This window comes from Coturnix japonica, chromosome 1 (genome assembly GCF_054131305.1).
Source record: "Coturnix japonica strain WE chromosome 1, WE-NBRP24, whole genome shotgun sequence".
NCBI classification, from domain to species: Eukaryota; Metazoa; Chordata; class Aves; order Galliformes; family Phasianidae; genus Coturnix; species Coturnix japonica.
The window spans coordinates 51,925,755-51,940,497 of NC_140663.1; the positions used below are offsets into that span (position 1 = coordinate 51,925,755).

Below are 14,743 nucleotides of genomic sequence, written 5' to 3' on the forward strand. Positions count from 1 at the left end.
CCAGGCATCATCACCAGGTTGAAGGACCACCATCCCAATGGAGAAACCATGGGGTGATGGTGATATGGTGCCTACAGAGCTGGCATCAGAGCAGGGAATTAACAGGCAAATGCTATAGGGTACCACACTGGATTCATTCATCACCCACCTTGGGATGTGCTACCATCCCAGCCTGCTCATCTCAATGCCACAGTGAATGAACGTGGACCCACAGCGGGACGCACATCCTCCTGGCCTCCCATTGCAACAGAGGCTGCCAGCATCGCCTCCCAGCCTGCATATTATGCACCCTCGTGGTTGCTGTGAGAAGAATGGAAACATCTGGAGGTCGCCCACAAACGAGCAGCACTCCCAGTTAATGAGGAAATATGAGCCGGGGAGCCTAGGCAGCAACAGGATACGGGCTGCTGGTGTGCGGAGCAGGAGCCCCTTCTCGCCTGCCCTCCCCTCTGCAATCTTTTCCCAGCACGTTTCCAGCAATGGGGATTAGGAAGAGGTACAGGCAACCAGGGCTGGATGCCCCATCCCCAGGTTGGGATGTTCTCACTACATTCTCCCGAAGCAAAATGGAAGGAGCATCTTCACGTCCTGAGAAAGGTCTTTCACTGCCTCCTTCACCACACCAGGACAGCCCATATCCCCACATCCCTCACTCCTTCCCTGTCACACCAGCAACACTTAAGCCTTGCAGTACTCTGCCCTAAGGGTAAAGCACTAGGAGGAGGGGGGTCAATTTGCACAGCCCCAACTTTGATGTTGCAGGAATCAAAGCAAACATCACCAGCACCCAGGGAAGCTGCAGGGCCACTCATCTGCTCAATGATAAGCTGGATAGCCGGTCTCTCTCCACCACGGCTAGACTGGTAGCACTGCCTGGGGTGTTGCAGAAGGATGAAAGGCAGAGGTGACTCAGGGTAAATAAGGCAGCTGAGTGTCTGGGGCAATTGGGCTGGGAGGGGTCCCACCATTAGCTATCGCTCTGGGCACCCAGGGGTTCTGCAGTGGCTCTGCAAGACCATCCAGACCCACTGCTTCTCTTGCAGGGACAGATAGGGGCAGATGTACAACAGAAGGAGAGGCTGAGAAGCAGGTTTATACAGATTAACTTTCCAGGCAGCTCAACAGACAAGGAGGGGGATTAAGGTGGAAACAGCCCAAGCCAGGGTATAGTGGGGCTATTCACATCACTTTGTGTCCAATGGAAGGGATGAGGGCTGAGTCCTAGAGTCAGAACTTACCCTACAGGTCTCCAACACAAATCAACGTCATCCCCAAAGGGACAGCTTGGCTGGCACGGACACAAAACCACAAGGTTTGTAGAGAAGGAAAAGGGGGTTTCCAGCTGCTTTCCTGGGAACAGAGCATGGCCCAGTGCACAGAGATGCTCTGAGCACAGGCGAGGAAGAGAAGAAGGAGGAGGAGGGGGCAACCCACAAAGAGCTGAGCGTGGCCCCTGCCCCATCTGGAAGAGATTTGTTCTGCATTCCCCAGCGGAGCCAGACGCTGCTCCCCTCCACAGCCCCCGCCACAGGGCACTGAGATGAGGCTGAGGGATGAGATGCCCTGTCTGACATCCTCTGGGTGGGATATATGTGCCCACTACAGCTCTGGCAAGTGGGGACAAACTAGGTCATGGGTTCTCCTTTCATCACTGTTGGCATAGCTCAGTCCCTATCACACCTGAGCTTCCATCGCCCTCCAAGCTGTGGACCCTCTAGGTATACCCCAAAAATTGGTGTTTTGGGGGTATTTCAAGCCTCATACTCATGATCAACATCGCATTTGGCCTTCATGGAAGGTAGAAATTGCAACCATTCCATTTCACGGGGCAGAAGCCTGAGGCTGAGGCTGATGCTGTGCCAAAACCCTATGGCTGCCTCTAAGCCGTGAGCAAGACACCCAGCTGCTCAGCCCACAGCCCCTGGGAAGTGGCATGAAGCCCATCTCCAGCAAAGAGCTTCCTCTCGTTATCACAAGCTGCACACATGCTGCAAACAAACGTTGGGTTGAGAATCCTCAAGAAGCAAAAGTGTCAGGGGAGGTTCAAGATAGAGAAGTCTTTCCACCAGTAGTGATGGTCCTAGGTGAGAAGCCGTGGTCTCCTTCCTCCAGAAGCAGAGCTGGAGCTGAGTTGTATGGCCAAGAACGTGTTGTCCATCCTGCCCAGGGCCACTTGAGCCAAGCAAGAGGCCAGGCTCCATTTCAACATCTCTGCAGACATTTTGTCGTTCCTGAAGCTTCACCCCAACAAGTCCCATCTCGCCTTCATCAGCTGAGCCACCTCCCTTCTCCTCCATGGGCTGGGAGCAGTGCTGGTGTCTGGTCTGGTATGGAAGGGTCGGTCCCAGGAGAGTCACTGAGCCTCATCTCTATGCCATGGATCACCAAGGACACAAGCAACACTGCGTCCACCAGCTCTGAACCCCTTGGTGACACTGGTAGACTCTTCTGCCCTGTGACCATCAAGGGACAAAGCAATGAAATGTGGAGGGCTGCAGTGTCCCACAGGTGGGCAGAAACTCCTCAAATACACCTAATGCCACATCCTCACATGGTGGTGTTCTAAGGCACCAACGTAATGCTTGTCCCAACCCCATAACGCTTTTCCTTACCCCATAATACTTGCCCTGACCTCCTAATGCTTATCCTGAGCCCATGATGCCTATACGACCCTAAGGTCAGCCTGCAGGGAGGCTCTTACCCTGCCAGTGCTCACCCCAACACAGCATAGAGGTCTTGGTGTGACCGCACACCCACAGACTTTGGGTCTCTCCCCCCATTTGATTTGGCAGCTCTGATATTGTGGGTGCTGGGGACTTCCCATCCAACATGATCCGGAATGACCCCACGTTATCACAAGGGCTTTCACACACCTCAAGCAAACACCTTTCCTTTGCCAGCCTTCTCCAAGCAGCTTAGCAGAGACCTGGGCTTTCCCCCCCCATCCCCCAGATTAACCCGGGGGGAAGCAGGAGGCAGCCAATGCAGAAGGAAAGGAAATGGCACTGGGGGAAGCAGGGCGGGGAGGGAGGGTTGGGGGGAAGGCAGAGAAGTTCCTGAAGTTTTCTGTCCTGGATAGTTGGAATAAATCTCATTTTCTCCGGTCTCCGTGCTGGGACGAGGATTGGCTCGGTGGTGCCGCAGCCCGCCCCCTCCTTTCCGCGTCCCCTCCCCGCCAGCTTCGTTCCCTCGCTCCCGTGGCACCGGGGCGTCAGGAACCCAAAGAGCCTGGGGAGTTAAGCTTATGGGGACGGGCGTGGGATAAGGGGGGGGGGGGACACACACTCCCCTTCTCCTTCCCCGCTGGGACACGGCGCTGGTTGCCCTCACAGCCAACTTTGAGGGACGCACGGAGAGCGACTCCCAACTTTTCGGCCGGAGGAGGAGACAAAAAAAGTGGCCAAAGAAAGAGGTATTAGTATGATAATTTCGGTATGGATGTGCGGAGAGATTGGGGGGGGGGTGTGGGAGGAGAAGGGAAAAGAGGGTTGTAAGGGGGGGGGGTGAGGAGCTGGGAGAAGCGGGAGGGGTGGCAAAGAGATGGGGACAGGGAGGATGTGGAAAAAGAAAGGGAGAAGGCAGGAATGCGACGGGAAACGGGGAGGAGAGGAAGGAAGGGAAAGCGGGAGCAAAGAAAGGGAAGCAGGGAAATGAAGGGGACCCGAGGATGAGGGAGAGCAGCGGAGCACCCCTCTGTCATTGCTACTATTCTTAACCCCAAGAAGCTTTAATCTGGGACTTTGAGAGCATGAGAGGGAGTAGGGAGGGGATGGCTGGAAACGTCCCGGAGCGCCTGCTTGCAAAAAAAACCACCCTTGTTATAGGCAGAGATATAAATATACACATAGCAGCAGGCAGCACAGGAGCTGGACTCGAGATCGTTCACCCACTGCTAGGCGCTGCTCCAGGACTGTGGGAGAGCCCCAGCCCACTGCCCCCCTCCTGCCTGCATGGATCCCAAAACCCCGTTTCTTCCAGTTTTCTCCGTCCCAGAACAAAGTGAGCCGCTGCAGGAGCCTCTGCTTCTCCTTCTCCTTTGGGGAGAGGGAGTTTTCAGCACTCGGGAAAGGCTGGGAAAGGCTTCCCGGCCGCCCACAGCCATTTCCACCCTCATCCCCCTTGTTGAGACCACCCCAGACTTCTCCTCTCCCTCTTTGGAGCTTGTCCCCTTGGGGTGTGTGCGAGGAGAGGAGGAGGGGGGGAGGAGGGGGGAAGAGGGCTGCTTTCAGCAGCTCTAGCCAACAAGACATCTGGATTATTTCCCCCCCCCCCCCCTCCTTTGCTGGTTTCCGCTCTTCCCAGTGAGCGGAGCAGCTCCGGCCATTCCTGGCGGGTGGAAAACCAGTGGAAACCAGCCGAGCTCAGAGGGGACACAAGGCAAGAGGAGGAGGAGGATCCCGGCCATGGAAGCGAGGGGGCTTCCCACAGCAGGGAGCTGGGGAGGGGGAGGTGGACAGATAGACAGTTAGGCAGCCAGTCAGCTGGACAGGGCTCCCATTGCCCAGTGGAGGAAAGGAGAGCGCTGCTCAGCCTTTGCCCTGGGAATCATGAGTTCCTGCAATGCAATGTAGCAGAGAGCCAAGGGTCCCCTCTGGGTGTCTGCAGAGCTGGGAGAGGTGTTATTCCTCTGCTCCCAGCTCCTTGTGCCAGAGAAATGTCCCTCCCCACCATCCTCTCTCTTCAAACCTGCCATGTGTCCCCTACTCTCGAGGCCTCGCACAGCCACAAGAACCGAGGGGCTGGGGGTAGGCAGGAAGCAATGCTGCCACGGTCCTGGTGTCCTCACCAGTGCCACCAAAGGAGGCAGCCAATGGTGGCAGCCTCCACGGTGGGAGGTGTGTTTTCCTTTCCCAGGCATTAACCCCTGGCAGATAAGAGGGGCCCTGGGTGAGCAAACAAGGCAAAGGGAAAACACATGTGCTGCCAGGAGAGCAGCCCAGTGCCCAGGGCTCACTGGCACTTGCTCCAAGGTGACCTGGGGACACAGCCAGAAGGCAGAGGGCATTGCAGGTGGAGACTGATGGAGACGTGCAACAAGGGGGTCTGGGCAAGTGGGGGCTGAGCTGTGTGGGGCTTCTGCATCTGCCCTTGGCATCCTGACCACCACATATTGCTGGGGCCATGCAGATCCCAGCACTGATGTCCTGTTCCCCCAGAAGCCACACAGCCCTGCGGTCATTGCCCCAGCACTGCAGCTTCCAGCACTGCCTGCCTCCCCCTGTTCTCAGCTGCTCCATTCTGCATCCACGCCCCAGCAGAGCACCTGGCGATCCAGCCAAGGGAGGACAAACAAACCAATACACAAATATTGCATTTTTCCCTCTCTGCTCCTCCTCCTCCTCCCTGAGAACTGTGCCGTACCTCAGGCCTCACCCTTTCCTGAAGGGTTTGTCTTAGTAGCGAAAAGCAGGGAGAGGTTTCTCACCCCTGTGGGGCAGGGCATGGGGAAGAAATCCTCAGCCAGGATTGCAGCGGGCAGAGGGAAGGGCACATTCTTGGGGACGCTTCCCCACGGCCATTCAGCCCCACTGTTCCCAGGGGGAAACCCACTGAGACTGTGAGAATCCTCTCCGAGGGCTTCACCTTCCTTCTTGTCTTCTTTAAGGAATCAAGGAGCTCTACCTGCCACACTGCAGCTCCCGGCACCCAACTCTGCACCAGCTTCCAACATCAGATCAGCTTCCAGCAGCATCTGGCGTGACCACAGACCCTCTTGGGGACACCTGCTTGCCACCACCATCACTGTCACCGGGTGAGAAAGTTCCCTGAAGGGATTCATCCCTGCCAAGGCTACAAGACATCCCCACGCTGGGTGACTCCATGAGCGTAACGTAGGGCAGGGACACGGATGCAGGCAGCATTGCCACCAGCTCAAAGCCAAGGCAAGGCGAGTCGCTCCCCCTGGTGATGGGGATGTGACGGGCCATCCCGTTGCTGGAAACTGGCCTTTGATTCTTTGGAAGGCGAGGAAACAAGGAGGATCAAGATGAGCCTGGGGAAGCTGCCAGTGCTCAGCTGGGTGTCGGGCTCCCATGGCAAGCGGCGGCTGAAGTCGGAGCTGACGCCGGACATGATCAGCCCACCACTGGGGGACTTTCGGCACACCATGCACGTGGGGCGTGGCGGTGATGTCTTTGGGGACACCTCCTTCCTCAGCAACCATGGTGGGGCTGAGCCAGCCAAGGCCAATAACTTCTTTGCCCGCACGCTGCGGCACGTCCGACGGACACCGCAGAGGAGACGGGGCAGCGGGAGCAGCCAGGCAGGGGCATCACCTGAACCCCCGGCCATTTCACCCATCATCAAGAATGCTGTGTCGCTGCCACAGCTCAACGAGGCACCGTATGACAGCGACAGTGGTTTGACCAGCAAGTTCTCCTTCAAGAGTGCCTCAAACAGACTCTCCAAAGCACACCAGACCTACGGTGAGTGCAGCATTGTGGTGGTGGCTGGGCCCCAGATGCCCTTATGTCCCACTGTGGCAATGCTCATGCCACGGCACAGCCATCTCCACCTCCATACTGAAGCCCCCAGCAGCCCCCAGCTGTCCCAATTCCTCCATCTCTGTCTGTCCCTCAAGGGTCTTCATCCCTCCCTTTCCTGCTGTTCATCCCGCTGGCCAGCATTCAGGAAGGCCCCATTTGGAAGGGCTGTGGGTGGGTGGATGGGACAGCCAGGGGCTGTGACTCAGCTTTTCTCCAGGGGCTGAGGCAGAAGGTTTCAGGAGGGTCTGGGTGCCTGTGGCAACCGAGGGACATGGCTGGGCTCAGAGGGAAAGGCAAGCTAAGGCAATGCTGCCATCTCCTGGTCCCACCCACCCGGCTCCATTCCCATCAGCCTTTTACTGTGCCTGCTGCCCACCAGAAGACCACAGCTCTGGGCTTTGGAGATAGCACCCTGGGCTGCACTAGTGTGATGTCACTGGGCCCTGTAAGGGAGGTAACCTGGCCGGTGCCACCAACCTGTGCTGGCATCAGCATCCCTTGTCCCGTGGCCATGTAGGCTTTGTTCCACCATAGCACTCTGGCTGTGCTCATCAACCATCACTTCTTTGCAGGGCTGGAGTCTGGATTTTGCACCATCCCTCGTGTCCCTCGCCTGGAAAAGGCCCAGGAGAGCACCTTCCCTGGGGAAGAAGATCTGGAACGCTCAGACTCCCTGCTCTCCTTCCGCCTGGACCTGGGGCCCTCTCTCATGAGTGAGCTCCTCCAGGTGATGAGCTTCTCTGAAACCAATGGGAACGAGGTAGCAGAGGATGGCCGAGACCCACCTGGCAGCTGTGTGCTTCCACACGGTGAGGGGACCAAGGACGGAGTCCCTCCAGGACCAAACACATCCCATGGAGAGCTGAAGGCAAAACCCAGCTTCTGGGACAACGCTGGGCAAGCCAACTCACTTCTGGGATTGTCCATCCGTGCCAATGGAGAGGCACGTGCCATTGAGCAGCGCAAGGAGGACCCAGCACGAGCCTCAGGGCTGGGGGCAGTGCCCGGAGGGACCCTATGGCAGGGGCACTGGAACGACTGCTCCATTGAGGCAGGGGAGTTCGAGCGGGCAGCCCAGGTCCTGGCTCGCCATTATGGGGGGACAAGCACCCCACGCAGCTCGGAGAAGGGCGAGGGTGCTCGGCAAGGCTGGACACGGGCTGCCTGGGAGAGCCCCAGCAGCAACTCATGGCGGCCACAAGTGTCAGCAGCCAGACAGTCTCCAGAGGACACCTGGGACCAAGGAGAGGAGGAGGATGAGGAAGACGAGCTCCCCAGCCTGCAAGAGGGGCACGTTGGCACCCGGGGGGGGCGCAGCAATTCCTTTGAGTATGCCGATGAGGAGGAGGAAGACGATGAAGTCAAGGTGTGAGTGGCCATCCCACCATCGTGGCCCCACTCCCAAAGACATTAGTGCTGCGGTCATCACACTCCTCGTTACCCCCCACCTCTGGTGACAGACCCAGCAGGCAACTTCCTGGCCTTCACCACAGGGCAGTGGAGTATAAGGTGGGCAAAAGGGGGCCCCATCTCCTGCAGGACCCCCAGGTCTGGCAGGGTGCTGCAGGGATGGGTGAGGGCCGTGCACTGCAGTGTGCCATGCTACAGCCCTTCCCCTTCCCCATTAGGTGCCAAAAGGACATTCCCGTGTGCCAAAGAAACCCTTGAGCCCCTTCCCACCCCAACCCACATCCCCCCACAAGCAAATAGCTTGCTCAGGAAAGGAAGCGACAGTGACAGACAGGAATCAGAGAGAGAGCCCACAGACACTGAGCTTGATCCCTGATACAAAGCCCTGCCCCGAGAAGGCAGTGGTGGCCATGGAGGTGGCAGTGGCTGCACCAGGCACCCAGCCAGCATTCCTCTCGGGGGACCTTCCCCTCACCTTATGCTGCTGGACATCACTGAGGAAGTCTCTTTGTCCAACCCTCGCAGCAAGGAGGGGGAGAAACGTTGTGGTTTGCCAGAGGTGAGACTGTCTGGCTTCCAAATACTGCCTTAAAAACTCCCTTTCCCTTCAACCCACCTCACAACAAGGAGACTCCCTCTCTGCAGCCATTATTCCCCACCCTCATCCCTCTACCCACCCCCCCCTCACACACACACACCCCTCTTTGCAGAGTGCCTTGTCCCAAGGAAATGCATGGAGGATGCTCAGTGCTGTTCTCTGAGCATCCCCGGGTGATGGAGCCACCCTAGGACAAATGGCCTCCATGCCACCCAGCACAGAAGCGCCTTTGTGCCGTGGTGTGGAGCCGAGATGTTTGGGGGCTGAGGTCACCAGAGGGACCCTCACAGCACCCTCCTTGTTCTCTGGAACAGACGGGGGTGTGCAGTGGGGGGAGATGCCATTGGGTTGCGCTCCTACGTGGCTCACCCGCTGCCCAGTCCTTTAGCAGAATAAAGAGGCTCCAGCATGCACGTGCTGTACGTGGGAGCCAGGCAGTCATTGCAGGCAGGTTAAGGGCAAGCTCTCCTCCCTCAGCACCCCCAGAGCAGTGCCAGCACGTTCCCAGTTCCAACCACCAGCACTCAGCAGGGCCATGCAGGGTCAGCATCCAGCCTGTGCCAGGGAGACGGCTCTCGGGATGAGCTCCCTGTTCTCTGCTTCTTGGACTGTGGTACAGGCTCCAGACCAAAGACCCACATCTGTGGAACAGCCTTTCTGCCTCCACTCTGTATCCCTGCACTTATGATTGTCCTTATTAAAGCAGTTTTGATACTAACTTCTCTGGTGCATTCCTCCCTCAGTTGCAGTGATCTTAGCATCTTCCCTTGCCACTGGTCCCAGCCACTCTGATCCCAGCACCTCTCCTCCTATGGAGGAGGCTGCAGTGAGGGAGCTTATAAGCAGGAGGTGGACTGACTCTACACAGTGTGATAGTGATAGGACAAGGGTGAATGCTTTTAAACTAAAATAGGGAAGATATAGAACTGATGTTAGGAGGAAAACTCATCTCTTGAGGAGTGGTGAGGTGCTGGCACAGAACGTTCAGAGAAACTGTGGGTTCTCCATCCCTGAAGGTTCACAACCAGGTTGGATGGGGTCCTGGGCAGCCTGAGCTGATAGGTGTCATCCCCGCCTATGGCAGTGGGGAGGACCTGGATGATCTTTAAGGCCCCAACTCAAGCCATTCTGTGATTCCATGATTCATCCAAAGCTTTCTGTTTAACATAAACATCGCTTACACATTGACCAGTGAGGGCAAGGAGGTGATGCTTTTCCTCACATTCAGCCTCCTCCTGCCCTTCCTCCCAGCGCTGTTAGAGGCACTGCAATCTCTCTGCTTCCTCATTTTCTGCATATTTCATTCTCCCTCCCCAGGGACACTGGGAACAGGACTGACCCAGCACACTCCAGGCCTGCCTGCAACTGGCATGATACTTCTTAATTAGATCAGCAGCATCAGATAATCAAGCGCTAATAGCCTGAGGTCCCATGTGAGAGACACAGGTGGGAGCTGCCTAACCCACCTAAAAACTCTCCTCCTTCCCTACCACTCTCCCCTGCCTCACTTTCCCTCCAAACAGGCAATGTTGGAGTAATGGGTAACTCATCTGGAATGCACCAGCAAATAAGTGAGGTGAGATAAGGGGAAAAGCCAAAGACAACCCCTTATCACTGCAGGAATGCCAGTATTGGGGCACGCCTGTGTTCCCATCCCCACATAGCCTGGCATTATACCAGCAGAAGGGCACACAGCCCTTCCATCTATCTATCAAAGCAAGCAGCCAAGAGGAAATGGTGAACGAATGCCCTGAGGTTCCCAAACCTAATGTTTAATTATGCACTTTTGTGGCACCAAATGCCACATTTTTCACATCAGTGCTTTTGTTCCCCTTCCTCTCCCACCCCCTTCCAAAAACGTGGGTGCAAGAAGAAATGGTACATTGTGATGAGGCTCAACAAGCATTCCCTGAGCAATCATATCCTATCTTCCTTTTTCTCCTTCTCCTGAACCCCACCTCCAGCATGCTTTGCCCTGTGCACTATCTGCTCAATCCCACATCCTGGTCGGAACCAGAAAAGCACCTGACCTTATCTAGGAGCTATTTCCTTTCCTGTTAGTGGACAAAGCTCGGTCTTTGCCAGCATCTCTCACAGAGCCACAGAGCCAGAGACCTCATAGAAGCCAGAGCAGCTGGAGCAAGCAGTCCCAGCTGGGTTTTTATTAAAACTTAGGAAATGGAACTCATCACTCCACCTTGAAGGAGATGACTTTGAATCCTCCATGAATGTTCAAGTAGTTGATCTTGTCATAGCCGTGCCGGTTGGGGAACTCCACTTCATGCCCATCTGGTAGTTTCACCAGGAATTTGTCTCCCAGGAATTCCACGATGATCTGCAAGGAGGGAGGGAAGGGAGGGCAGAAATTGAAGAGGAGAGGTAAGCATCCACTACAAAGGCATAATGCTACACACGAGGGTGAGGCCTGGTCTGTAGGCTGTGCTGGGGAAGCTGCAGGAAATGAGCCATTGATATTGAGGGTCTGAGCTGGCAATCAGACTATGACCTGGGGACAGGATCTCTCCTGGGGCTGTTTCAGCTAATTCTGGTTGTAAACTTGGAACAGATAAACCTAAATGCTGCCTCTGCTGAATATACCACATGGCTTAGATCTGAACAGAGTAGAATGAACCTGATGCTTTATTGCCCTCATTACTACCTGGAAAAAGGAGTGTTAGCCATAAACATGCTCAAACAGACAGAACAGGAACTCATCACTGATCACTGCAAATAAAAGGGACTAATCCCCAAAGCTGTCACCTCTCCACTGCTTCCCCGACATCCAGCCATGATTGAGGAAATAAGACTCCTCTCCACAGCCCTAGGAAGGGGTCTGCACCTAAATACAGCCCTAGTAGCATCCTGGGACATAGGACAGAGTGAGGCAGCATCCCTGGCAGGAGGAGAGGGAGGACAGATTGTCGGTGTGGATCCAAAAGCAGTTAGGATAGAAGAGTATTTGAGGACCAGAGAAGATAGGGCACCACATTGCTCCCAGCCCAAGCGTGGCTAAAAACCTGTGTTTGCACAGGGGGCAATTAGAGAGATAAATAAGGTACAGAGCAGCAAGATCCTGCTTCCTGGAGATCACCTTTGCTTTCACACATGTCCCTGGGCTGGAAGCAGTTCTAAAGCCTGAAACAGAGAAGGCTCCCACAAAGTTCCACTGTTGATTTGAAGGAAGAGAGCAAATAATAGCAATTAGAACCAAAAAGCCAGAGGATAAGGGAGCAGTGAAGGGAAAAGGAGGCACTGAGCAGGCAAGTGGGATGATATGGGATACAGGAACCTCCTAACCATGGTATCTCCCACCATCTCACAATCCCATACCAGCAGAGCCCTCACCTTGACAGTGGAGTCCTTGTGGAAAATGAAATGTTTATCACGATGCTCCCGCTGCCAGCTGTCAGAGCACAAGGAGTTGCAGACAATGACAGACTCATTGAAACGGGGGTTGAAGTGAAGCGCCAGATCTGAGGATTTGTTGCCGAGATTGATAGCAAAGCTGTGGGTGAATAGGAGGAAGGTCAGCTGCATGAGCAGAACAGGGTCTTGGAAGAGCTAAGATCCAACACACAGTCCTTCCCCCAAAGCCTCCATCAGCGGTGAAGATGTTTGACACCTCCTGCTCATGAACTCACCTTCAGTCCCAGTGAGTTGAGGTGGGTTTTTTTTTGTACTTACCTTTCAGCATCCTCAGATATATGGCCTTTGATCTTCATCACACCCCCAACCTTCCAATCCAGGTTGAACATTTCAAACATTCCCTGAGGCAGAGACAAAAAAGGGTCAGTGGATTCCCATCCGCCATTCCTTCCCTGCCACCGCACTGCTTGGAGAAGGTGTCCTAGTCAGTAGAACATCTACTGTTCTCAGTAGAGGTTCCTCTCATGGCCTAAAACCACAGCCTTCTCAATAAGTGGGCTAAGTGGAGGCAGCAGGAGACAAAGAATGAGAAAGAGAGGAGATGATAGCAGGCTTGCCCTCAGCACAAGGAAAGATGGAATATGAGAACAGAGGCATGAGAAGGATTCAAGCAGAGTGGTCCAACCACCCCATTCAGTGGACAGCACCACTCATACCCAAGAAATGCAAGGAGTGAAAGCTGAGCTCGTCATGCCTTTTCCCACCCCTCATTCAGCCCCGCTGACTGCACGCCAGCCTGACCACCCTGGGCAATAGCAAACAGGACCAGAAGCCCTTACAGACATCTTTGTTGGAGGGCAGTCAGCAGGCAGGGAGACACCAGCAGTTTAGCTCAGAAATGCTTCATATAGATGACCTCAAGTCCCTTCACTTCCTTGTGGATTATATATTAACCTATTCAGGAGACTTTGAGTCATGCACATACCTAGGGACCAGCCTCCTTGTTCAATTCCCTATGGAGGCACCAGTGCACATGGCCCTTAGTGGTGCTACTCTAGCCAGGTAGGACAAGCAGCTCCCTAGCTTGCGATGGAGGTGTGACCACCGCATTAATTTTTATTCTTGGTGTAACAGCTCAGCCAAAATACAAAAGCTTCCCAGCTCCTTTCTTTCTTGTGGCCCTCAACCCCCCCTCCCAAGCCCCATCCCTGCAGAGAGCAGCTGGGAGGCAGTTCCTGCCCTCCCCAAAGGCTCCTGACGTGACAAGAGATAAAGGCTGATAAGCACTCCTTCCCTGGAGGTACTTCCAATTTATCTGTGACCAGTGGGTCATAAAGCCCAGCAGGATCTGGCAATTTATTTACTGTTGAGGTTGCTGAAGTTGCTGATGAAACTCCCCAGGGCTGAACTTTGGTCTGGCAGGAGCAGGTGCTATGGATGGTTGCATACAGACAGTGGTTTCCAGCATTAGGTCTGTTTGCCATCATGCTGCTGTGCATCCCACACACACACACACATGTTCACATTGCCTTCATCGAGCCCACTGATCCCCCTGGCAGAGGGTAAGGCTGCCCACAAAGGAGAGCAGCACGTGTCCCAGGGATGGGGAAAGCCATTTGTGCAGAGAGTTGTATGCAGAGCTGCGGATGTGAGAATATACACAGGCAGGGAGACAAGCAGGAAAGAGGAGAGGGGCTGTGAGATTTCCTCGAGATAACATTAACCCCCTTCCTGCAAGAGCTCAGCAGGGGCGTTCACCCCTTTGCCATTTGCCACTGGGAACAATAGTGGGAAACCCGGCAGCAATTCTGCCAGGGCTGGCGACTTCCTTCGTCTGCAACCTCTGCATGGTCAGGAGCCAGCTCTGTGCAGATGGTCTGGCTCATGCACCCCACGTAGGAAGGGTCAGACACCTACAGGACCACAGGAAGGCTGAAATCCTCCAGTGCAATTGGAGGTTGGTTATTTCCCCCAATGACACCACAAAGCAGAAAGCCTGGGGAAATGGTGATGTGATGGAAACACAAACCCCAAAATGAGAGGAGATCTGGCTACAGGGCGTCTGCAAAGGTGGTAGAGGTGCTGTGTAGTGAGGAGAACATAAGGAATGGGTGTAGAAGCTGGTGGTCACCAGTGCAAGGGACCAAGGAACACTTCACCTCTAAAGAGATCATCCTACAGTAGAGATACAACCCACTGACCTGGAGGTCCACCCCACGTATACTCTGGCTGGAGGGCAGCCGGCCTACACTGGTGTGGGATGGCCACATTCACACCACTGGAGCTGGAAGAAGCCTTGCTATGTTTCTGAAGAGGAAGACAGTCCCAAAAGGCATGACTTGGGGTTAACACTCCTTCTTGGCCTTCCCTCTAGTCCTGGGGAGGCCTCAAGCCGCCAGGAGCACCCATGGGGGCTCAGAGCCCTCTGACAGCAACACCTATTGCCACCACCATTACCACCACGCTATATGCCAGAACCAACACTTCCCTCCCCAGTGGGCTGCCAGGATCTGCACCCGAGGCACCAAGGAGTCTGTGCTGCAGACCAGGATCGGCACCCGTTCAAGGCAAAGAGGAGCTGGAGAGAGCACGCATTCCTTTCCTGGAGCAGCAGCTGCTCACTCTGCTATTATTTCCTACTGCTTCATATAATTTGTACTCCACAGCAAGCTATTGTCCCTTTCCACTGGCTATTTATTTCCTTGAATAGCCTCTGGGGAAGGATTTCAGGGAGAGAGTAAGGAAAAAAGAAAAACCCTACACAATAAATATCGAGCAGTGACCTGATTTAAACCATGTTCTCTGACCTCATTCAGGCTCCAGTAACATTTCCTCCCTCTAGACCTCACCGAGGCTCCTTTTTGCCTCAGTTTCCCTCTTTTGA

The 14,743-nt window shown here is 54.9% G+C and overlaps 2 protein-coding genes across 5 annotated transcripts; one reads left to right on the forward strand and one right to left on the reverse strand.

The window, feature by feature from the left end:
• Positions 1 to 3,197: 3,197 nt before the first annotated feature.
• Positions 3,198 to 9,211, forward strand: CDC42EP1 (CDC42 effector protein 1). Its single transcript, XM_015862614.3, has 3 exons — positions 3,198 to 3,412; positions 5,606 to 6,425; positions 7,058 to 9,211. Exons 2-3 carry the CDS (start codon positions 5,987 to 5,989, stop codon positions 7,855 to 7,857), a joined length of 1,239 nt encoding a protein of 412 aa, XP_015718100.2. The 5' UTR covers positions 3,198 to 3,412; positions 5,606 to 5,986; the 3' UTR covers positions 7,858 to 9,211.
• A 1,401-nt stretch (positions 9,212 to 10,612) lies between these two features.
• On the reverse strand, positions 10,613 to 13,144 carry LGALS2 (galectin 2). 4 transcript variants are annotated; one of them, XM_085519808.1, is made up of 4 exons: positions 12,845 to 13,144; positions 12,178 to 12,260; positions 11,839 to 11,998; positions 10,613 to 10,828 (listed from the first exon to the last, which is right to left on the reverse strand). In XM_085519808.1, exons 2-4 carry the CDS (start codon positions 12,255 to 12,257, stop codon positions 10,682 to 10,684), a joined length of 387 nt encoding a protein of 128 aa, XP_085375934.1. In that variant the 5' UTR covers positions 12,258 to 12,260; positions 12,845 to 13,144; the 3' UTR covers positions 10,613 to 10,681. The 4 variants fall into 4 exon arrangements, with proteins under 4 accessions (XP_085375934.1, XP_015718113.1, XP_085375940.1 ...); XM_015862627.2 differs by lacking the exon at positions 12,845 to 13,144 and adding an exon at positions 12,699 to 12,741; XM_085519814.1 differs by lacking the exon at positions 12,845 to 13,144 and adding an exon at positions 12,624 to 12,741.
• Positions 13,145 to 14,743: the final 1,599 nt, after the last annotated feature.